A 23,268-nucleotide genomic window follows, 5' to 3' on the forward strand; every position below is an offset into this window, starting at 1 on the left:
TAGTGTAATAATTACAGATCCAATGTTCCCTGCTCATATCAGACACTAATCATCAGATGATCTAAGACATCAGGACGAATGACTTGGAAATAATCACACATTTCAGATAGCTTAAAATATGTTTCTTTTTAGTTATTAAAAATGAATTTCCTTTATCATCACAGCCAAAGTTAAGAAATTGGTGAATTTCTTATTAATAAAAACATTGTCAAAATGCCTAAGACAGTAAGTAAACAAATTGATTTCTCATAACCATAATTTGGCACAAATCAAAAGACATGGAATCTCAACATGGAAAAGCAAAAGGATAAACATCTTCAAAACAAACAAAACAAGTTACTGTTAATTTCTGCAGGCTTTGAGGCTAAGCATATTGTATGCTTATAAAGTGCTAATATGTATAATAAAGATTAACAGTACGTAATAACTGTTACATTATATGATCTGATACTGAGATGATTTTGGAAGTGCTGCCAGAAGATGCTTGGTAGTTTTCATTTGAAAATCTTTATCTGCCAAAAAATAAGCCCCAGTATTTATAAGATTTCAAATGAATAAATACTCTATCAACAGTGAATCCGATCTCCAATCTTTCAGCGATCCAATTGACAAAAAAATGAAACAACAGTTCAGTTCCCACCGAGAGCATTAAGTGGATCGTCAAATATGTTGCTTGAATCCGCCGCTGTACTGGTCTCCTGAGAGAGTGGTGTTTTCTTTGATTTTTGCGGAGCCTTCGTGACTGGTTTTGCTGTGCTTGGTGAAAAGATGTCATCTTTAAAGAACAAAGAGATGGACAAAATATCTGGTTAAAGACAGCATCAAAAATCTGCTTTAAAAAACACGAATACCTGCATGCTTACCCATGTCATCATCAAATATGGACTTGGTCTCTCCCTTCGTCTTGGACTTCTGTTTTGGTTTTAAAGTGTCCGTCAGGTCAGCAAAAATGTCTATGTTGTCATCGAACAAGCTGGCATCGAGGGTCTTCTCGTTGTGCTTCTTGTGAACTTTAGGCACGGTGGAAACTTCATCCTGAGAACAAAAATTCAGCAGATAAGGAAAGACACAAAACATATTTTTATGATGGCACAGAAAACCTTGACAGTATTACCATCAATGTAAAAGAAAGATACCTGGAAGAAGTCCTGCTTTGAGACACTACTGCTGTTCTTGTTTTCTTTACTACTCATGGAGCTGTTGCTCACTCCAAAGATGTCCTCATCGTCGTCATCTTCCTCCAAAAAGGCAGTGGCTTTTTTTGTTGTTGACCGTGGTTTGACTTTATGGAAAAGGTCGCCCGTGTTGGCATCAAAGATGGATGGGAGAGTGCTTTTATCTTTGTCATTCTTCAATCCCACCCCACTACTGGCCTGAGGTTGTGTAGTCTTGGTAGTCTGTCTGGTGGAGGGTGTGTTAGTGACTGAGGTGGCCCCGAACAAACCATCAGAGCCAAAAAGGTCCTCCTCATCAGAAGACGGAAGCCCCTTGGTACTGCTGCTGTCTTTACTGGCGTCTTTTTTTCCAGTGTTTGTGGCTACTGGAAGTTTCAGTACCGACGGTCTTGGGGAGACTTCAGAGAGAGGTGAATGAGAAGGTGAGGAGGCGGGCAGAGCAGCGGGTTCAGCCGAGTTAGGTAATATCGGACTGGCACGCGTCTGGCTGGATTTTTCTGGTGGAGGCGGAGCTAAACCAGACAGACTCGGATTGGGCCCAAGAACGTCTCCACCATCAGTCTCTTCTTTAACCTTTGAAGAACTTTGGGCTGCTTGCTGCCTCGCTGCTCTGGACTGGGGTCTCCTTTGTACAGAACCTTTGGCACGACTCTGCATGACAGAAGATTTGAGCTCACAATATCAAAGTACAAAAAACGTAAAAGCAACAAAAAGACTATTAGATAACAAATTGAATTCTCCAGGGATCATAAACCAACCTTGTGCGCGCTCTGCAGTGTTGTAACCTGAACTGGGGTGTCGAAGTTCACTCCTCTCTGGAGGTCCGGCTGGGCTCCTATAGGAGTTGTGGCAGGGCTGGGGCTCAGGCTGGACCCCCCAGAGGAGGAGCTAGGAGCCATGCCAGGGAGTGCACTTACAGCCCCTGGTGTACTGGGGATAGCACCAGGGAGCAACGCAGCGGGGTTGATCATCAGATTGGCCTGAATATGACAAGATCAGACACACCAATACAATCATTTCTCAAGGCGAAAAAGACACAATGGACCCTTAACAGCGACCAAAGACTATTTAAACAGACCTTCCACCTAAGTACACATCTACAACTGCTCTCTTTTCATGGAGATGGTTCAGAACAGAAGATCATTCGAAACAGGACTGCGGATGGAAATGAGGAAAGAGCAAGATGCAATAACATCTTATGAAACTGAAAGAAAGAGCAAATTCTTCCAGTTTAGCAAAATTAAATCAAAACAGATAATTATTTTCATTCTGGTAGTCATGCTGCTGTATCGAAGCCAAGCTTTTAAGTTGGAATATGAAAAAGCTCAAACAGAAGACACCTTGAAAGAGAAATTGTGTCAGAGAAAATAGAAAAGAGACTTTTCTGAGGAGGAATCAGAGTGAAATGTCAAGAATGAAGACTTTTGATTCAATACAAATTAAAATATTACTTGAAGTTTCCCAATCCTTGATGAGGAATCTTTAGGTTTTACAGGGCTTGGTGCAGGTTTCTGTGTGGTCAGATTACAGCAGTTTCAGAATTTAATCCAATGAAGGCAGTTCTTGTTTTTCCATCTAGAAACAACACTGTATGTCTATCACAACATATCAAAACATATTTTAAAGAAAAACAGCTAATATAGGCAAAAATTTTACCTATACCAAAACCGCATGGACACACAGTCATTTGTGTGTCCATGCGGTTTTGATATAGGTTTTGTTTATGACTCAAAGAAAAAAAAAAAAGAAAAAAAGCTGTCCATCATATTATTGGAGTATACGCTGGCAGTAGACCCACCTGAGTCTCGGATACAGATTCTGGACTTGCTAGTGGTGCGCTGTCATTAGGTTTACTGGGCTTCTCTGCTACTTTCTGAGAACAAAAATAAAAGAGAGAGATGAAAGTTCTCCCGCTGATATACATTTTGTGATTCAGTCGAATGGCTATTTATACAGCTGGTGTAATATGCAATGTTAGGGCAGCAGGAATCCAGCATCATTCTAAATCACTACAAAATAATCAAATTTCTACCGGAGGAGGAGCTTTGGACTTGATGGAGCTGAAGAGGTCGTCCTCGTCATCTTCTGAAAACAGACTTTGTGTTGCCGGCTTCACTGAACTGACTTTGGAGCTCTGAAAAGTAAACAGTCATGTATCCTAATCATCTTGTGAAAGACATCTGCATCTGGTCGTTATGCATAAAGGGATGTTATAATTCTAATACTACTACAACGTAAATATCAAATGAACTAAACTAAACATTTTGACACAGTATGCAGTTGAGTTGAACATTGTAAAACAAACAGATAAGAATATCTAATATACTGACTGCAGCTTTCCCTGAAGAGGCAAACAGATCGACATCTGGGTCATTGTCCTTCTGCTGCGTCTGACTGAACAGCAGCTCCTCATCCTGGAACACACCTGTGCTTGTCGCCTGCGGTCGCTCCTCCGTAGGCTGAAAATAAAGACACATGTTATACCTTGCCTGCATGAGAAACAGCACACCAATGCACCTGAACCATTTGTTCACACTATTCGCACCAACCTTTAGTGTGTTGCTTGTGGTGGGTTTACTGGGTGTGAATATCGGCTCATTCCAATCCGATTCATCTTCCTCTTCATCATCGAACAGACTAACGGCGTTTGTTTTGACTTTCTCTTCCTTCTTGATATTGGGCGGTGGGCTGTCCTTAGGGAGGAGGCTGTCATCATTGTCGACTTCATCCAACGGGCTCTTTGTCTGCTTGTTGGCGAGAACGTTGATGCCTCCAAAAAGACTGACTGCTCCAGCAGGCTTCTTTTTACTCTCGCTGATCTCTGGCGAGGGCGCTGATCGGATCTCAGGGGTCTCTGCGGCAGGCTTCTCCTGCTCTGAAGGCTTGTCCTGTGCTGCGGTCCTAGAAACTACAACCTCCTCCGATTCCTCCAACATGGAGGACGACTGAGAGGCCACAGCCGGTGTCTGAAGAATACAGGTATTGTATAATAATTTAATCTCAGTGTGGGAGAAAATGCAAATCACACATGTACGTATTACAGAAGAAAGGTTTAAATATCACTGTTGTTGGGGAAACTCCTAGAGCCAACTTTTCTAATGTGGTGCTTTCTGTTTAATTGAAGGATCTAAATGTTGCTGTAGGGAATGAGTCAATTATTTCACCCCTTAAGCCTGTTAAACCTTTTTAAAGCCCGCTGGAGGCAAGTTACAAAACAAGATTATTTTTACGGGACAAAGTCAGCGCACTCACTTTAGCAGCCGAGGCTGCAGTGTTTGTGTTGACAGCAGGTTTGATGCCAGAGAGAGATCCTTTATCTTCATCACCCTCATCTTCAAACAAGAGAGCGACTCTCTGAGGTTTCTTCAGACTATGTGAAGAGCGACAGAATAAGAGGATAGGTAAGAATTCAGAGCAATACAATATATATACAAATAAAAAACTATGGTTAAAGTGATTTTAATACAATTGTAAAAGTGAGCATGTATGTTTTTGCACTGTTCGTCCTCACAAGTGTACATACCTTGACTCTGTTGTTGGAGCAAACAGGTCATCATCGTCATTATCAAAGAGGCTGCTTTTGTGAGACATTTTGGCACTGGTGAGACTGGAGGGGGCACTGGTACTGGGCTTCATCCCTCCTGACTTTACCTCTGGCTTCCCTGCGCTACTTATAGAACTCACCCACTGGTCCTGTCATTCAAATGTTTGGGAAAACAATGTACCACATTGTAGGCACCAATACATATTGGCATGCGGCAGTAAATATGACTTTTTTTGTCGTCTCATACCTCATCATCACTGAAGAGGGAGCTGGACACAGCTCGACTGAGTTGCGGTGTGGAGGCTTTAGCTTGATTAGGTTTTGCTTTAGACTTAGCTGCAGATGCAAACAGATCCTGCAAGGTGAAGAACCACATTATTGTAAAGTACTCACAGCAAAAGCGTAATTCAGGTTTGTCCAAGTGTGTGAAATATTAGTTTACTATTGTCACCTCTTCTTCCTCATCATCAAACAATGACAAAGGGGCCTTGCTGGTTTTGCCCTGGCTTGTAGGCTCAGGCTTAGGCTTAGACTGGCTCTTAGAGATAGCTGGAGATCCCTATGGAAGGCAAACGCATATATAGTGTAATTAAATGTATTATCGCTGTTATCACTTTTTTCTAGTGAAATTTGAGAGCCGTACCTGTGTGTCTTCATCATCAGAGAAGAGGCCTCTCATCTGGGGTCTCTGAGTCTGCTTCACAGCAGCCTTAGCAGCATCTAGAGCCGGCCCATTCTGAAATGCATAACGTGAAGATGAAAAATTAATATAAATAGTTTTCTAAATTATAACTTCCTTTTTACAAATATGAGATTTAGTCTTGAAAGGAAATACTGGTACTGAGCAAAGAGAACTGAACTGTATCAACGAGAGTAAAGGCCAGCAGTGCACTCTAAACTAAATCAAATTTGGCCTTTTCTCAGACTGCACTAGAATATGGCGCTCATAGCAAACATCAATATACTGACTGCAACTAGGTCTGTTCATTTAATGGCACCCATGCCTGATAAATGAGCTTGTGGAGGAGCTCAAAACAAAATGTGAATACACCGTTAAACTAAAACGGTGTAGATAAAAAAAAAATAAAAATAAATAAATAAATATATATATATATATATATATATATATATATATATATATATATACTGTGGCCTACAACCAGTTGATGGTGTTTTAGGAAGCAGTGAAAACAACTTTTTGGTGTTTTTCTGTCAAAATCTGTCATTTTGCTTGTGAAAACACAGCAAATTGGATTTGGTCCAGAGTATATCGTTAGACAGTATTCAGACCTCCAGAGATTTTTCAGACTCTTCGCTGGTAGACGGCTGACGTTTCTTCAGGCCCTCATTGAGCAAGCTTTGAGTCCCGGGTCCAAACATAGAGATGGCCCCTGCTGGCATCTAAACACAACAATGAATCATTAACATAGGAACTCTTCTACAGGCCACAAAAACATAATTTTGATCTACCAAACACAATATGTAATCCATTAAACTATCATAATGTTACGTTCAACCGCATTCAGACATTTGAACGTTGATCTTTACCTTTTTCGCAGGTGGTTTAACCTGCTCTTCCACCACCTCCTTCTTGCTCTGTGCTGGAGCTGGTGCACTGTACTTCTCACTGAATATGTCACCATCGTCATCGTCTTCATCAAAAAGGTCAACAGCTTTCTTGGGCTTCTTGTGTCCAGCTGAAAAAGAGGGAAACACAACCAACACATGGGGGTTTGAGGGGGGAGGATACCACCTGAGCCTGGACTGCAACACTGAAGGTCCCATTCTCTCACGCACTTACCAGAGTCAGACTTTGTCAGGCTTTTACCACTAAAGAAGTCATCATCCTCATCCTCATCATCAAACAGCCCACCTCCTCCTTCACCGAAACCAGCTCCCGTAGGAACCTGTTTGGAGGCAGCATTGGTCTTAGGAACCGGAGTCCCATTCTCCTTGCTCTCCACTGAATCAGAGCCAATCCCTGGACTGAACAGGCTGTTATCTGCGGGGAGAAAGTCGTTTGGTTGAGGATGATGAAGCAGACGAGAACTTGATATCGGCCATCATACAAGTTAATGCTTCTACCTGGGAATATTGAAACGGCACCTGCTGGAATCTTCTTTGCAGATTTGTCAGATTCTTCAATGGAAAAAAAAGGTACGTGTTAATCTTCTATATGTTTGGACAGATCTTATGTATAAGTCTTTGTCTGGAAAAGCTAAGGTCTTACCTGCAGTTCGAGATGTGCTTTTCATGCTTTCATTCAGCACCCTTTTTTCCTCGGACCCAGGAGGTTTTGGAGCCTCAGAGAAAAGATCCCCCTGAATGACATAACACAATACAGCATAAGTCAAAATTCTGGTTAAGTCCAGAGTTTACGGGACTGAATTATCATTGAGTTTAATATACCTCTTCATCATCGTCAAACAGGCCTTTTCCTCCACTGAAGAGGCCACTTTTCCCCCCAAATGGGGAGAAGTCATCATCATCCATCTTCGGTGGCTTGAACATGTCATCACTGTCCTCTTCAGCTGCTGTTACAATGTACACAAACAGTATTGAGGAGCGTACTGAGAACAATGGGCCTGCTGTGTAAATAACTCATGCAGAATCAAACAAATAGTTTGAATTGTTCTGATGATGGATGAAAGTCCTACCCTGTGGCTTTGCAGGTTTTGGTTCTTTCCTGCTTTTACTTTTCTTCTTAGAGGACAATGCTTCAAAGACATGACATGGTAGACACACAAAACCATGAGCATGCACATGCAACAATGTCAGAATTTAAATCTCAAATATAAACTTTGACGCTGCGTTTTCCTTAAAATAAATGTGATAAGTGGGAGTAACAAAAGGGAGATGATGTACTGCCAGTTGGGTGATAATGACTGGGACTTACATGCGCGATCTCCTTCTGGTTTGTGAACTGGTTCGCCTTTGATTCGGGCTGCCAGTTCATCAGCAAAAGACGATGGGCCAGTGTTCTGAATATGACATAATAAAAACAAACAAACAGATAAACAAACTGAAGATCATATATGAATGATTTCAGACTGAAATTATTAACAACTCATTCACAAAACATATGTCTTCAGTATTATAAGAGGCATACCTTTGTGCTGTCATCATCATCATCATCATCATCATCCCTGTCTGATTCTCCAAATATGTCAGAATCCTCATCCTCCTCCTCTTCATCATCTTCCTCATAACTCAACATGGATGACTTCTGAGTGAGTGCAGGAAGAGAATCCAAAATGATTGAGTTGTTCAGCTTGAATGTAATCTTTTATGTGTTTTAGCAGGCGTGCAGCCAAGCTTACCTTCCTAATATTATTGTGACCTTCATCCTCCTCCTGATTAAAGTCATCATCTGAATGCTGTTGAATAAATAAATGTTTACATTGAAGTGTCTTTTACCTGGGCAATATGCAAAATGAGTAACCTTGAAAAATAATGTGAAAGAAAAGGTCTTACAACTGCTTCTTTGCCATCTTCGCTCTCAATCACACTGTCTCTGTCACTGTCAATAGACATTTCTGGAAAGAGAATCACGCAAATACATGAGGGAAAAATAAACAGTATAATATAGAAGGGCCTGAGGAAGCTGCCATGAGAATATTACCATCACTGGAGAGGTCACCAAGTCCAACGTCCTCTTGTTCCATGAAGGCCTGGGAACCGATCAGATATGGAAGTGGTCTGTCCACATAAAGATCCTAAAAGATAAGTCCAAAAACAGACACACAGGATCAATAACATTCATGTAAACATGAATGTTCACATGCATTACTGCAGTATTCATAAATTACTGCTTCAAGAATTAGAACGCACCTTGGGCTCCAGGATGGCCTCCACTCTGTCCGTGACCTCCTCGTCCTCTGAATCAGAGTTTCCCGCTTTGATGTCCAGATGCTCAAAGGCCGACTCCAGGACTCTCAGACCATGGTTCACTGCTTCCTGCATCTTAGGGATCAACGCTGCCTCTTTCTGCTCCCGAGTTTTCTCCTTTAGGGAAAAAAAAGGGCTTTCACAGGGCGATGCAAGACTTGTGGATAATGTGTGCCACATACTGTGGCCATATTGGTCAGTGTTGTGCTCCATGGAAGGATGAATTCTTTATACCTGCTCAGGCTGCTTCTCCAAAGCATCAGCCTTGGGAATAGTCTCTTCTACCTCTTCATCATACACTCTCTGTAACCGGACACAAAGTAAAAACATGTTTTTTATTACCAGATAAGATTACATCATGTAATCTGCAACATTTTAGTTCCAAAAGTACCCAAACAAGTAGAGTAAATTGTCACAGTTATAGTATAACAAGCAATACTGAAGTAGAAAAAGAAACGTTTGAATTATTATATACGTTACATTTTCTATAAACTGTGTATTGGAAAGCATGAGGAAGTCGTTAAAGACTGAGTTCAAGCAGCTATCTGTGGCCTTGGTGTCACGGATCAGACTGTCCAACTGCTTTTCAATATCATGCGTCTTTGACAGCATTCTCTGGGAGAAGTCTTGGAGGAACAGGAAGAGCTGTGAAGGCAAAAAAAACCCTGTTATGAAGACATTTGCAGAGTTCCTTTCATTACACCAAAGCATCTCCTCCACTACTCAAGATTTCTGCAGGATTTTTTTGGACTATTTGAGAACAGATGATGATGAATTACTTTGCTTATTTGTAAGCTGGCAACAAAGTTTTTGACTTACTCCTGAGTCAGCTGCCAAGGACCAGTTGGCACTGCTCTGCCGCATCTCTTCAAGAGTCCAGGGTCTCTCCCAAATTTGAGCATCTTTCCCCAGGTGTTCACTCCTGCTTGGGCCATTTGCTAATCCCTCTGGCAACCCGCTCATCTGCAACCAGATCACTCAATGAAGTAGTCAGTCATTAATTAATTATTACAGGAAAACTCCACTTAAAAGGAAATTCTTCTACTTAACAACATGGCTCACATATCTGTTTTATTTTAATTTGCATACAGTCTATGATTAGAATGAGTCTCTGTCTGATGTAAACAGCTGATAGACTGAATACAAAAGCTTGTTGGAGGAAATAAATATCAACTTGAAATGGCAACAACAAGCTGTCTTTTGCACATTTGAAACAAGCCCAAACCATAAACTGTAGTGATGATATCATCTAGAAATAAGTTACGGAGCTGCTCCATATAGTCAATGAAGATTGGAACAACTCCCCTCAAACTGTTGCAGTACAGTTAGTAATATCACTGGGATATAGGAACTATTTTTCATGAATGCCCTTCATTAAGTTCCTCCAAAAAGGATTCCAAAACTTGGTTTTCTTTCATATTACTGACAACCAGTATTTAGCTCCAACATAACGAGTAGAATAGTTAACAGAGAAAGTAAGATGTGTGACAGGACTGTGGCATTCCTCCAGAGAGAGGCCACATAAATCGTACATACTGCCTCCAATCAACTAAACAACCAGTATGAAGAGCTTCCGTCTGGTCAAAGGTTTAAACCTCCCCTCTATAAAATAAACTAGGCACGAAGATATTTCATCTCAATGTTTTTGTATGTGTTCATGTTATTACTGCAAATGTCACAACCTATTGGAATATAGTTTCCAACACAGTCCTGATTCAATGTCAACAGAACAAGTCCAAAAAGTGATGACACAGTACATTCACAGTGTTGATGCCCTGATATCCTGCTCATTGTGTTGGTTTAAAGAGTTACTGAAATACCACACAACACATTACGCATTAGCTAACTTGGAACGTTATCTTTCCTTTAACTAATGTAGTTTAACTGCTACACTTCCGATACGACAAATTAGCTTTGCCGTTAGCAATACCACAAGGTTACAAATTAGCGGAGGATAACAATGTTGCGTGACTAAAGAGACGTCTTAATGTTACTTCCTCCTGCGAGCTTTCACATACTTAAAGTATTCTGTTTGGTTAGCAGCTAGTCAAACTTAGCTAGCCAACACCACCGCTAGCTGTGAGCTGCTCCAGGCGACACTATAGTGACACATCTCCCCCGAATATGAGCGCTTTAATGCCTACCTTGAACAACTCCGGTCCACTGCTGTCCACGACGGTCAACTGTGGTCAGAAACGACGTAAAAAAAACCCGAGATCGATTATGCTAAATGTGGCCTATTTCCCTCATTGGTCTTCTGACAGGTCGGCCATGTTCTGTCTGCAGACAGTCACCTGACTAGCGTCGCATAGCAACCCGTTGAAAAGTGGGGCGGAGTGGAACCAACCAAGAAAACGAGGAAAGGAGGCAAAGAGGCGAAGATACCTTTGACTCCTCACTCATACCTGCAATAACAGCGTGAACTACCCGACATTGTAATAACATCTGCACCAAAATACTGTTGAAAACGACGTACTCTTCTTTGTGGGGTTCATCAATGGTGATTCATAAACTTAATATGTGGATGCAGTATTTGTCTAATCAGTTTATTTGAACCTGTCAAGATCTGACTCGTACATTGTATCTTACTAAATAACAGAGATAAATCAAATACACTTTTTAAATGAATACGCTGTTGCTTCTCACTGCATCAGATATATAAAGCCACATTATCAACACACAAGCCAACTGATGTCACTAAAGTTACATAATGACTGGATATGTGAATTTAGACCACAGTAATATCTGGAGTCTGTCTCAATGTGTCTTTACCCAAAGTAGGACGACACAACCATCACTTTCACAGCAATCAGGACCGACACAGATCAAATTCTGTGGTTTTTGATTTCTGGGATTTTCAAGTTGTGGATACGATCACAAATAAGTTAACTGTTATAGTAGTTAGACTCTTACGAATGTATTACTATTGCTAACATTAGGGGGAGTAGACTACATTGTGCTCGACACGTTATTATAAAAAGGCAACAAAGAATTTAACAAATTCAACGTGTGTTATGTAAACAGTTTATTTTCTCCATCTGGCAACAGCTATAAAAAAAAAGTATCAATCATTAAAAAAATATTTTTCACAAAAGGGGAATTTAACAAAGTGCACACACATCCAACAAAACAGTAAAATTATAGCATGAAATCAACAAACAGATCATGTGCATGTGGACCATATTTACAGTTAATTGAATAGTTATTTTCAGACATTTTGACAAGTCAGTAAGAAAAGCACAGGTGTAAATATTAAAATTAATTATGGCTGAATTCTATTTGAGTCCTTCAAGTTCAGTCACAGCGTCACTACTTACTGGGACATTTGAAAAGAACAGAGCGGTTGTTATTGGTGATGCCCGTGTCTTCTCTACTATGACCAGACTACTGCAGTTACTACTGTCGGTACCAAAACAAAACCGGCTGAGAAACCCTAATAATCAAGTCGATTTTGAAGCAAGGAATTACTTAAATTCAACAAATGAACATGGCTGAAAGACAAGAAGGATGTAAAAGATAAACTCTATTGCAGAAATATATACACACACAACTAAAGGAGTTAAAACAGCGGCGCAGCAGGAAGTCATTCACATAAGACTTTCACAAGTTGAGACATAATAGTAAAACAGTATTTTGCTTTTCATGCAACACAAACCAAAAATGAACTTTTCTCCTAAAATGGTTTTATTCATAAATATACAATTAGTATTTGTATTGACAATGAAACTTGGGGGTTAGGGGTAGAGGGGGATAAGCAAATAGTGCAAACTGAGCTTAACATTAAGGCAAGAGCTGATGATGAACAACATCTCTATGACACTGAATCACACGCTGCAACCTGGTTGTGGTGAGAAGTTTCTCTGGTCTCTAACTGATTTTCAGTCTCCACCTCAGTACACCCCATGTTACCAGCCTCTATTTGCTCGTGTACTTCAGGCTCCATCTCTTGGTTCAGCTCCATTTCTTCTGGCCTCATGTCATCCCCCGTCTCGTGAGTGTAATCCATCGTATCGTCTCCCACCATTTCTTCTGGCCTCACGTCGTCTCCTGTCTTGTGCGTGTCCTCCATTGTATTGTCTCCCTCTTCTTTGTCCTCAGCAATCATTAAAACCTCTTCAGTTTCTTTGGTTCCCTCTTCTTCTTCCTCCTCCTCCCCCTCCTCCATCACAGGCCACTCTCCATCATCGCTGTTGTCCATCTCCTGCTCTTCTTGGCTGCTCGTCAGTGTATCGACAGGCAAAGGCTGCCAATAATCATACAACTTGCCCTACAGGAGGAAAATATAGAATTGTAAATAAGAATGATACAATCTTTTGACTTTATGTTGATATAAGAGTATGTATAAGAATACTGTACATGGAGAGGCCTGGTCCTCTGAAGGAGCATCTGCCACTTGGTGGAGATCCTGGCCACCAGGTCCTTCACCTGGAGGGAGAGGGGTAGTCACACACACACACACACACACACACACACACACACACACACACACACACACACACACACACACACACACACACACACACACACACACACACACACAGCTTCTAGAGAGCACATCCAAGCTTTAACGATTGGCTTGCATCTTGAAGCCAAGTCAGCAATGATTGATTAACTTATCATAAAAAAAACTCCACTGCTTCCATGTCCTATAGTGAGGATATTGTCTTCTATTATAGTAAATTTAATATTTTGTCGAACAATAGCAGCGATCTAAAGATATAAAACAAATAAATATATATATATATATATATTTATTTCCTGGTATCTTTTAGACTAAGCAATTAATTGATTAATTAAGAAAATAATCAGCAAAAACCGGGAACAAAACCTAAATGCAATTTGTGAACTAAATGACTATCACATCTAACCTCATCTGGATATTATGTATATTTCCAAATATAAATATAACTTTAACTGTTAGGGCTGCAACAACGAATCGATAAAATCGCTTAAAATAGATTATTAAAAGCGTTGGCAACGAACTTCATTATCGATTCGTTGCGTCGCGCAATTATTACGCCACTCACCACGGTGATGATTCAGCACCTAAAACGTAAACATGTTGGAGTCCTTGAGGAGGAGGAAGGGAGTTCAACAGCAGGTTAGTCACTACAGAATCCTACTGTTGTTCCGTTTTGAAGTGAGGAACGTAACGTCCCTCCAGTAGCTCTCCTGGTGCTGCTGTTTACTCGTTATCCTGCTTGACAAGCATGACAAGTTAGCGTTAGCTCGTTAATAACAGTAGTAAAGCAGGGGTGGAATAGTTTGCAAGACTAAAGACACGTTTTTATTCACTTGCCTTTTCCCCGCCGATTCATCGAAGAAATAATCGACAGATTAATCGATTATTAAAATAATCGTTAGTTGCAGCCCTACTGTCAATTATTGTTTTTATTCAGCAATAATAAGGATGCAGTAATGATGTTTGCACCAAAAAGTGAGGCGGGTCAAACTCGAACACAACAACCTTAATGTGTCTCCTGTTGAGCAGCTGCTTAATGACGCAAACAGCTTTGACTTGAGATTTAACAATAATAATTTCTGTGATGTGACGGATCGACTGCGTGACTTTGTCAGGGATACTGCCGACACTGACATCCATGTAGCGTTAGAAAGGCTATTAACGTGAAAGACCTCAATCTAGTTAAAAGCTTTGGAAAAACTGGTTAAAGAAGAACTACTGAGGCAGGTGGAACATCAGGTAGGTCGACTCAATCCTGGTTACCATGCAGGTAGAGATGTTGAGGATGTCACTCATATACTTGTGTTTTGTATTTCAGCATTTAGAGCCAAATTTCTCTTATTCCTCTTATCACTGTAGGCATTGCCAGGCAGGCACAATCTGTTGATAATTAACACACTTATTTGTGTGTTTAATGGCTGTCTGCAAACCAAATTTCCTTTGGGATGATAACAAAATTGAACTTGAAAGCATTCAGAAAGTGCTGAAGAACCTTTTAAAATGGCATTGTAGAAAATGTAGAATGCATCTGGATCACAGTTTTGGAAATGAAACTCACCTTGCTCCGGTAAAGACATTTCTCACTCTCTCTGATGTCACACTTCACGTGTGTTTCCAGCTCAGAGCACAGAGACAGCAGCTGTTTCTGAGAGTCAGAAGAAAAAGGCAAGGCGCATTAACACACACACACACACACACACACACACACACACACACACACACACACACACACACACACACACACACACACACACACACACACACACACACACACACACACACACACACACACACACACACACACACACACCACCATCTTCAGACTTTGATAAATCAGCTCATTAATAACCAGCGGCTGAAAACTTCAAACCAGAAAAGGGGATTAATTCCTACCTTTTGATGAGCTGGGAAGAACTGATAATTGGAAGCTTCATTTGCTAAAGTCAGAAGGCTATAGCAGAGGTAGTAGGACTGAGGCACAGAGTAAAGGGAAAGAAACTTGCATCAGAAATGCATTCACAATATCATTCAGATTACATTTTGAGCTTATTTACACATAATAAAAAAAAAACTAGACATGCGAAACAAGACAACTATAAAGTCATTTTAAAGTTCAGGCATATGCTCACCTGTTGGTCTAAGGTGGTCATGTCCTCTTCTTTGTCTTTCTGACTCCTGCCGGAGGAGCTCAGCATGGCTCGGAGGAGCGTGGAGGGTTGCATACGGGGCAGGTAGGGCCTCAGTTCAGAGAGCTAAGCATGGCGGCGTGAGAGAAAGTCATTTAGATAAATGTAAATTTTTCAACTGCTGAGGTCTAAAAGATATTTGTATAGGTTTCACACTGAACGAGATTACCTGAAACTCTTTTTCTGTAGGTCTGTAAGTACAATTTCCGTTTAACAGCTTAGAGATCATGGACAGGCACAGATGTCGACGCAGTTGCCTAGATCAACAAAAGAGAATACTTTTTAATGTGCAATACAATACAATAAAAAAGGACTGATTGTGTGGGAAAAATGGAGATAAGCAGACCAGAGAAAAACAGTTAAAAGACTTACTTTCCACGAGTGTTGTCAGGCAGCAGCTGAACCAGCAGGCACATGTTGTGGTGGTCATCTGTCAGATCAGTGAGGGCCATACAGATTCGTGGCAGCTGAGAACAGTTTAGAGAAATAATAAATAACTCATTCAATTTAAAAAACATTTCAATATTAACTTGTGATACTACGATTACATCATGTTATTTTATAAACTTGCTGCCAAATTAAATGATTCAAAGCAAGTTGTGACTAAAAACTAAACTACAAACATGTATTTAACATTTAAAGAGTTTTGTCTGATGTGTAGCATTACAGTGGAAAACAATGCACTGCATTGTTATTAAATGAGATTCATTTACATGATTTTGCACACATTTGCCACGTAAGGGTAAATATTCAGAATTTCAAGGAAGCCGAGGCATGCGTGAACTGACCATGGTGTTCCAGTCCTTGATGTTGTTGACAATTTTGTACTGTAGAGGGTACAGCTCAGTACTAGCCTGAAGGAGGAGCCGTGAGTCCAGGCCCACCTTTCCCACCACAGTTAGCAGCAGCAGCAGCTCGTCGTCGCTGTACACTCGTGGACAGAGGCCCATACAGTAAGACAGGTACTGCAGACGAGAACACAGGACAAAACAGCCAAGAACTGAATGATCTGAATGGAGAAGTTGTGCTTTCTCTGCCAAACTCTCCTCCTTGCAGACATGACAGCCATTCGTGTGCGTCTCACCTTCAAGATGTTGTTGCAGTTGTGTTCAGGGAAAGTGTCCTGTTCCTTGTTACTGGAGGGACTCTCACTTTTGATATAAATGTCCTCCCTACACAAACACAGAAATTCAACAATAAATAAACAACTTATTTATTAAGCTTTTACACAGGAAACAAGGAAATGAATGAGTAATCTAATGAACAGGAAAGCAACTTACAGCAAATCTCCCTCAGTGAATGGAGGCTGCAGATTCTCAAAAGGGAAGAGAGTAACAAACGCAACTCCCATATTCATCAGAACCAGCGCCACATCGGCCAGACTGGGCACCCACACTTTAAACTGCTGGTTTCCAGTTTTCACTGAGGAAGCATACACACAGAAACAAAACCAACATGTTAACATGTCTTAATAATAGTGAGGACATACAAAATATAAGAAATACCAAAACACTGACCTATCTGATAAGCAGCAGTGCAGGCGATGTCACAGAGAGCCTGTAGTATCTTTTCAGATAGCAGCCTCTCACTATGGACCGACATCATCTGACAGGATCAACAAAGAATTATGACCAAAGTTCAGACATTTGGACATAAATCTCTACCAACATGCTGTGTGTGTGTGTGTGTGTGTGTGTGTGTGTGTGTGTGTGTGTGTGTGTGTGTGTGTGTGTGTGTGTGTGTGTGTGTCCTACCTTGAATAGGAAACGGGTAACCTGAGTTGGACAGGGCGAGCGACAGTCGTAAGCTTCCTGGAACAATCCAATATTTACATGCAGTCTCAGCTGAGCAGGACTAGACCTGTAGTGACATATAAGGAGAGGGAAAGATTAGAGGAAATAATTAACTAGCAAAACTAACGGTCTAAAGCTAACGGTCAATATAGCCTGCAACGGTCACTACACTCCACAGTATAAAGTGTATAAAGTGCAAGAATTCTTGTGTGCATACGAGTTCACTGAGGGTTGAGCAAGAGGAAAGCGGAAAGAGTGTCCAAAACAGAAAAAGTTAACATATATATATATATATATATATATACATATATATATATATATATACATACATATACATATACATATATATATATATATATATATATATATATATATATATAGACACACACACACACACACACACACACACACACACACACACACACACACACACATACATACATATATATATTACACTCAACATGGAAGGGATGAATGGTCAGAGGAACACCAGAATGATCAAGAATCAGGATCCTGGGGACATTGACTACCAATATCAAAAGTCACGGCACTCTGGTCTAGAGTTAATGAGCTGTTGCTCTGAACCTTCACGAGTATATCCAAACACAACTCACCAAAGAAGCGTTTTCTGTGCCGTCCCCTGTGGACTGACCATGCATCGCCTGAGCTGCAGCGTATCGTGGTCGAAGATCCGGCCAAATTTCTCCAGGTTGAACACTGCTTCTCCTGGAGGCACTTCTCTGATCGCGTTGGACATCAAAGAGTAGCGTTGCAGGAATTCCCTAGAAAAACAAATACAAAACGTAATAAAGCAGATTAGTGAAGTATTGTGTGCCAGTGACATAGTATGCTGAGTCTGTGTGCTTCTGCATGCTTTACTGTTGTTCAGTGGAGACGCCCTCTTCCCGGTTCTCCTCAGCCTCCTCATACTCAGCTATTCTCAGTAGGTCCTCTTGACACGCAGTTAGAAGTTCTGTCTCCATCTCTTTAGCTCTGATGGATGAAAACAATGTGGGGAAAGTTAACTGCTACTGTAGCTCAAAATAAAAGGTAAAGGGAATGATATTTTCTGCATAATTTACCTTTTATTGGTGTTTATTTCCTTCAGCATCTGGTCGAGATTGTTTTTGTAGATGCCTGACTTCATGGTTGGCAATGGCTGCTGTGGGAAACACAACCGACAACACTCAATGGTGTTACTGGTGAGTTGATGATCATACCTTTATAACTTTATGTTCAATATTGACACGCTATTTCAAGCTTACAGTTTTTGACTGGCAGCTGTGATGTCCAGGTGTGCTAGGCTCCGAGAAGGCTCCCTTCTCTGGTGTAGCTGGAGGCTTGGTGACGCGCTCCATCATCTCCTGCAAGGAGAGGAGCTGCTCCTCCTCGCTGCTATGGGAGCTCTGGGTTGGATCCAAATCTAATGCAAAGCTCAGGCCTAGGTCCAGTTCCACATCTATAGGATCCTCTTCAATCACCAACTTTGCACCACGCCCTTCACTCGCCCACCTCTCCAGCAGTGGAGACTGAGAACAATGAGATGTAGAAGTTGTGGGGCCAGTCTCTAAAGCGCAGGCTCTCACATTGTTGGGGAGGACAGATGTGCGTTTGTCGTCAGATTTAAAACTTTCATCCTTAAGCTGCCTGCCTGAAGAAGTGGCGGGGCTGTTTTTTGAGCAGGTGTATTTCAAGTTTTCAAGTTTTACCCGCTCTAACCCTACAGTTGGCATGGTGACTTGTGCCGATAACGAGGAACACACTTTGGCGTCCACTGCATGAGAACTAGTTTTGCGACAAGAGGAGTCATTAACTGGAGTACTGTAGCCATTCTCTGAGGTGGGGGATTTGATCCCAGCCATCTTAGGCTTTGCAGTCTTGTGGCCAGAGCTGACGACGTAGGTCATGGGATCAGGGGTGAAAAGCTCATCTATATCATTCGGGATTGCAACAGGTCTTCTTGGACGGGCAGTTTTATTCCGTTCCACCATGCGACAACTCACAGAAGTAGCATTTGCTTTTGGGGACGGTTTGGGAGGGCTACTGTCCGGTTTTCTGCTCTCCTCCATGGGATCACCTCTGCTCACGGTCTTGACTGTTAAGCCTGAGGTACTGCGGGGAGTATGAACAGACTGGTGGCTGCCAAAGTGAACATGAGGTGAGCCGGCTGTGTCCTTCTGTGGAACCTCCAAGGAGAACAAAGAGTTGGATTTGTCCCTTTTATCATTTTCATTGCTTTTTTTCTTCAAACCGTCTTCCCCTGGACTTTTTGAAGGTGATCTTGACTCTATCAACGTCAGAATTTGACTCTGGGTGGAATTTATATAGGCTTGCTTTGCTCCCATCGATGGTTGTTTCTTTATACAAGGTTTGAGTGACGGCGTCGAACAGGACGACTGCGTGGGTTTCAATGTGGACGACAGTTCCGAGCACGTCGATTGGCCGCATGCTGGTTCTGTGCACAGAAGGCTATTCGTGGTTTTGGGTGACAGTTCCAGGAATGAAGAATGCCTCGCTGACGGCTGAGACTGCAGTGAGATGCTGTGTGAGTGGCCAACAGAGTTCATCCCCGAAAGACACAGTTTCTTGGGACTGTCGTCCTGGACCTCGAACTCCATGTGCCTCTTCTGAGATGTGCAATTCAAATCCACTACTGGAGGTAGAAAAATACATTAAAAATATACTTTCTTTTCTTAATGTTCAATGTTTACAACATTTTTAATCCGTTATGGTGGACTGTAGTGAAACATGGTTAAGTAAAAATTATAATCTGCTACTGAGAATATCAATCCCTTTTTAAAGACATGCCAAACCAGTTGACATTCCCAGTGCTATCAATCATCTCAAGTAAAGTGAATTGACAGTACATACAGGTCCATGACATTTACAAACTCAACACCTGATGCCTGTTGTCACTGCAACGCCAACAAGATAACATGCCAACAAGGAGAAGGGGAAAAATTGACAACATTACCTGGAATTGAGTTTTCACTTGAAGGTGTTCGTTTATGTTGTTGGTCCTAAAAAAAAAAGAACAGAAAAAACAGCAATAATATGCATCACATTCAATCAAAAGACCAAGCAACACCTGGGTCAGGTGTTGAATAATAAATATTAGCACACTCACATGCTAAAATTCTGGCAAATGTTCTTTAACTTACCATAGCTATACCACCTGAACCTTTGTTTACAAAGCCTGAGAAAAACACACACTATGCTCTGCCCGAGTGAACTTCATTTTGGCCCCACAACCCTGGTTTGAGACTGGGCTTTTTGCGGAATGAAGAGCTCAAAGTCTACTATCAAAACCCTGAACTAGATCAAACAAATGACAAATTTTACCTGGCAAGGGGCTACAGGGCTGTGCATGACGGGTAAACTGGAAGCACTACTCCTGTCAGACGCGTGGGTACTGGGAGAAGGCTGGTAGCTCCATGAGGACCACTGGCTGTTCCCAGGGTTCCAATGGTCTGAGTCTGAGAGGGGCCTTGGGTAAGCTTCTTGAACACTTCTGGTGTAAAATGTTGGGGTCATGGGGGGCCTGTGGAGCTGGATAGTATGTATGGCACCCCTCATATCGCTGGATTGATCCTAACAAAGTAAATGGTAATAGACACAACAATTCAAAATCACTTGAAGGCTATTCTGCAGTTCAAGTTACTATTTGAACAAATCCTGTTTTCACTAATGACATGAAAAAATACCTTGCTTGACGCTTGTCTTTGAGGCATTACATTTTTACTTCCAGAGTAAGACAAAGTGTGCTTGGATTCAGTCTCTTGATCTCTCCTGATGTGGGAAGACGAGGAGTGGTTACTTAAATCCTTCATGAATTGAGGAGATGCAGGGTGAAAGGTACCGGGGGGCGGGGGCTGTGGTCTACAAGCTGTAGTACCACTGTTAGTCGGGCTGACTGGAACAGACCTGGATGAGCAGAGAGACCCTGGAGGTGGATGGTGTTGGTGTTGCAGAGGAAGCAGTCTGCCCCCTGCCAGGGGATGAGACCTATTCACTGGGGAACCAATGTTAGTCGGGCTGCTTGGAATAAACCCTGGAGAATGGATTGGTCTCATAGGATGAAGAAGGTGCCGTGGTGGAAGAGGGTGCCGTGGTGGAGGAGGGTGCCGTGGTGGAGGAGGGTGCCGTGGTGGAAGGAGGTGCCGTGGCGGAAGAGGGTACCGTGGTGGGCCTAGTGTGTCCCTTCGGCACACCTCAGGGCTATGAAGTGGCAACATTCTCCTGGGAGGTGGGTGGGAAAGCCAGTTAGGGAGCTGTGAGGGTTTCATTGGAGTCTCCTGGAGAAGCGACGTGAAATGGGGCGGGGAGCGCTGCTGGAATACGAGGTCGTTCACTAGAACACAAAAGAAACATTTGTGCATTATGATCTTACGTCTAAAATATTTGTTGCCTCAAAATGCTCAAGTATGTACAGGTTGACATGTTGGCATCTGTCAAACAGCCAGGGCCCATGACACTATAGCTGTGGCCCCTCCATCAGATGGATGACATTTTTCTTTGTCATGCTGCCAGACACAAGGAGGTTCTTCTCCTTGTAATATTTGAGGAGAACCAGTTCCATCACTTCTTTCCACTATATGTTGTCATCACTAATTAATGCTCAGGCATAATTATATGTTGTGAATGTGCTCCAAAAGGAAGGCAAAGAACCTGTCTTACACAGAGCTTTGTGTCATTTCATTCACTGTCTAGATTTTATATTGTTGTCACGCTGAAATAAGATTTGCCTCCAGTAAATGCTGTTTCTATTTTTCTTTTTAAATCAAGGAAGCATTCAATTGATTACATTGTTGTTGTTCATCATTACCAAATTAGGTTGCTGCAACTGTAACTATTTATTTCAATAAATCAACTAAAAACTACATTTTACCAGCTAACAAACCTTAAAAAATGTTTTGGTATTACCCTAAGGGGAGAAAAGGGTCTGAAGATACAGATATGTTATTACTTATTAAGTTTAAAAAAAAAGGTTCAAACAATCATCTCCACAACCAAAGCTCTACTGGAGTCTGCAGATGACTACACGATTAGTAACAATAAAACACATCACATCATAACATAACCATAACTGCCCTGCTCAAATGTTATGTTCTTCGGATTTATAGCAAGGGTGTTGTATTATACAACAGTAATACAAAACCCTTAAAAAAACAATTATTTTGGTTAAATAAAGTTAAAATGCACCATGAAAAGTTAAGGCAAGCATCACGGTGTAAATGGAGCGAAATACATTGCTATTTTACTAGACAGCAGCACTGGACGGTGCAGTATAGGGACACTTTGACCCACCTTTGTTCCTCGGGGGAAAGTATTCTGAAAGTGTTCTGCAAGAAAGCCAGAAGAGGAGGAACTGATCATGTTTAGATCATCAAAGTTAGTGTTGTCACCAAGGCGACAAAAATGCAACTTAGCAGTGCGGCTTTAAAAATAAAAGAGATATAGAAGTGTTGCAGAAACGACACACCCAGCACGATACCTAGCACTGCCACAGCCAACACAAGGAAGACACCTGCTCGTCAGTTCCTACCAATCACGTGCAGCTACGTTTGTAACAGCACGAGTGCATCAGGGGGTTAACTAGTGTCTATAAATTCATGATATCAACAGTAACGTTACCACTTGAATATCTCAAATATAATCAAATGCTCACAAAGTAACACAAGACAACATGTTAGTACGGTAGTGCTTATGCTAGCAACTAGTAAAAAAAAGTAACGTTGGCTAACGCTAGCAAGGTAACCGACATGAACAGCGTGTTTACAATTTGTTAGCTAGTTATATGACAGTTACCGTCAAGTGTTTACATAACGCTATGCTCGCTGTCAAAGCAAACAGTAACAGCCATCCATACTTACAGTAGCTAACGTTACGCAACCTTACATACATCTTACTCACAGTGCCTGGTTCATAGAATAACATAGAATATTAGCAAGTCGTTGTTTCAGGAAGTGCTCTGTTTAGCTAGCGTTAGCTGGCCAACGTGCTTTAGCCTAGAAGTGCAAACAAAGTCTTTGGGTTTTCTCACCGAGTGTTTCTTTGATTTTCTGTTGCTCTTCTCATTTTGAGGCTTAGTCCGACTGTCTTTAACAACAGACTCAGAGCTCCAATGTTAAAATCATTTCAGCAATATGAACGTCTCCCGCCTGCAGTCGACTCGACCAACGTTACGCGAAATGCATTGTGGACCTTGGAGTTCAGCAGT

At 41.6% G+C, this 23,268-nt stretch overlaps 2 protein-coding genes across 7 annotated transcripts; both read right to left on the reverse strand.

Annotated features, from left to right (window-relative positions):
- Nucleotides 1–111: 111 nt before the first annotated feature.
- On the reverse strand, nt 112–10,875 carry washc2c (WASH complex subunit 2C). Of its 4 annotated transcripts, none has more exons than XM_068722256.1 (31): nt 10,752–10,875; nt 9,427–9,570; nt 9,088–9,252; nt 8,842–8,910; nt 8,551–8,724; nt 8,342–8,435; nt 8,194–8,255; nt 8,040–8,096; nt 7,829–7,945; nt 7,616–7,700; nt 7,377–7,436; nt 7,129–7,250; nt 6,950–7,040; nt 6,805–6,858; nt 6,521–6,721; nt 6,268–6,416; nt 6,010–6,120; nt 5,363–5,455; nt 5,171–5,278; nt 4,967–5,074; nt 4,699–4,868; nt 4,428–4,545; nt 3,725–4,141; nt 3,506–3,634; nt 3,208–3,309; nt 2,974–3,048; nt 2,627–2,686; nt 1,934–2,155; nt 1,137–1,826; nt 864–1,035; nt 112–775 (listed from the first exon to the last, which is right to left on the reverse strand). In XM_068722256.1, exons 2-31 carry the CDS (start codon nt 9,568–9,570, stop codon nt 630–632), a joined length of 4,365 nt encoding a protein of 1,454 aa, XP_068578357.1. In that variant the 5' UTR covers nt 10,752–10,875; the 3' UTR covers nt 112–629. The 4 variants fall into 4 exon arrangements, with proteins under 4 accessions (XP_068578357.1, XP_068578349.1, XP_068578366.1 ...); XM_068722248.1 differs by having other exon boundaries at nt 7,129–7,253; XM_068722265.1 differs by lacking the exon at nt 7,377–7,436 and having other exon boundaries at nt 7,129–7,253.
- Nucleotides 10,876–11,617: 742 nt separating this feature from the next.
- Nucleotides 11,618–23,219, reverse strand: slf2 (SMC5-SMC6 complex localization factor 2). 3 transcript variants are annotated; one of them, XM_068722293.1, is made up of 21 exons: nt 23,092–23,219; nt 22,356–22,390; nt 20,753–21,399; nt 20,391–20,639; nt 20,023–20,068; nt 18,314–19,698; nt 18,131–18,210; nt 17,928–18,041; nt 17,663–17,830; nt 17,010–17,115; nt 16,773–16,860; nt 16,536–16,677; nt 16,340–16,427; nt 16,044–16,220; nt 15,628–15,722; nt 15,425–15,512; nt 15,199–15,321; nt 14,963–15,040; nt 14,628–14,714; nt 12,964–13,032; nt 11,618–12,874 (listed from the first exon to the last, which is right to left on the reverse strand). In XM_068722293.1, exons 1-21 carry the CDS (start codon nt 23,124–23,126, stop codon nt 12,419–12,421), a joined length of 4,356 nt encoding a protein of 1,451 aa, XP_068578394.1. In that variant the 5' UTR covers nt 23,127–23,219; the 3' UTR covers nt 11,618–12,418. The 3 variants fall into 3 exon arrangements, with proteins under 3 accessions (XP_068578394.1, XP_068578386.1, XP_068578402.1); XM_068722285.1 differs by having other exon boundaries at nt 18,314–19,701; XM_068722301.1 differs by lacking the exon at nt 22,356–22,390 and having other exon boundaries at nt 18,314–19,701.
- Between the last annotated feature and the right edge of the window lie 49 nt (nt 23,220–23,268).

Source organism: Cebidichthys violaceus, unplaced genomic scaffold (genome assembly GCF_023349555.1).
Source record: "Cebidichthys violaceus isolate CVI_PGR_0920_01 unplaced genomic scaffold, fCebVio1.0.p SCAF_10, whole genome shotgun sequence".
NCBI lineage: Eukaryota > Metazoa > Chordata > Actinopteri > Perciformes > Stichaeidae > Cebidichthys > Cebidichthys violaceus.

What these genes read in the sequence shown, in the direction of transcription:
- washc2c (XM_068722248.1), bottom strand. Translation starts at nt 9,570, where the DNA reads ATGAGCGGGTTGCCAGAGGGATTAGCAAATGGCCCAAGCAGGAGTGAA. An exon ending in AAGATGGCAAAGAAGCAGTT is followed by an intron (nt 8,097 to 8,193) that starts GTAAGACCTTTT and finishes TTTATTCAACAG; the next exon opens with CATTCAGATGATGACTTTAA. An exon ending in TTGATGATGAGGAAGAAGAG is followed by an intron (nt 5,075 to 5,170) that starts GTGACAATAGTA and finishes TTCACCTTGCAG; the next exon opens with GATCTGTTTGCATCTGCAGC.
- slf2 (XM_068722285.1), bottom strand. Translation starts at nt 23,126, where the DNA reads ATGAGAAGAGCAACAGAAAATCAAAGAAACACTCG. An exon ending in AAGTGAAAACTCAATTCCAG is followed by an intron (nt 19,702 to 20,022) that starts GTAATGTTGTCA and finishes TTCTACCTCCAG; the next exon opens with TAGTGGATTTGAATTGCACA. An exon ending in TGACCACCTTAGACCAACAG is followed by an intron (nt 15,041 to 15,198) that starts GTGAGCATATGC and finishes TCTGTGCCTCAG; the next exon opens with TCCTACTACCTCTGCTATAG.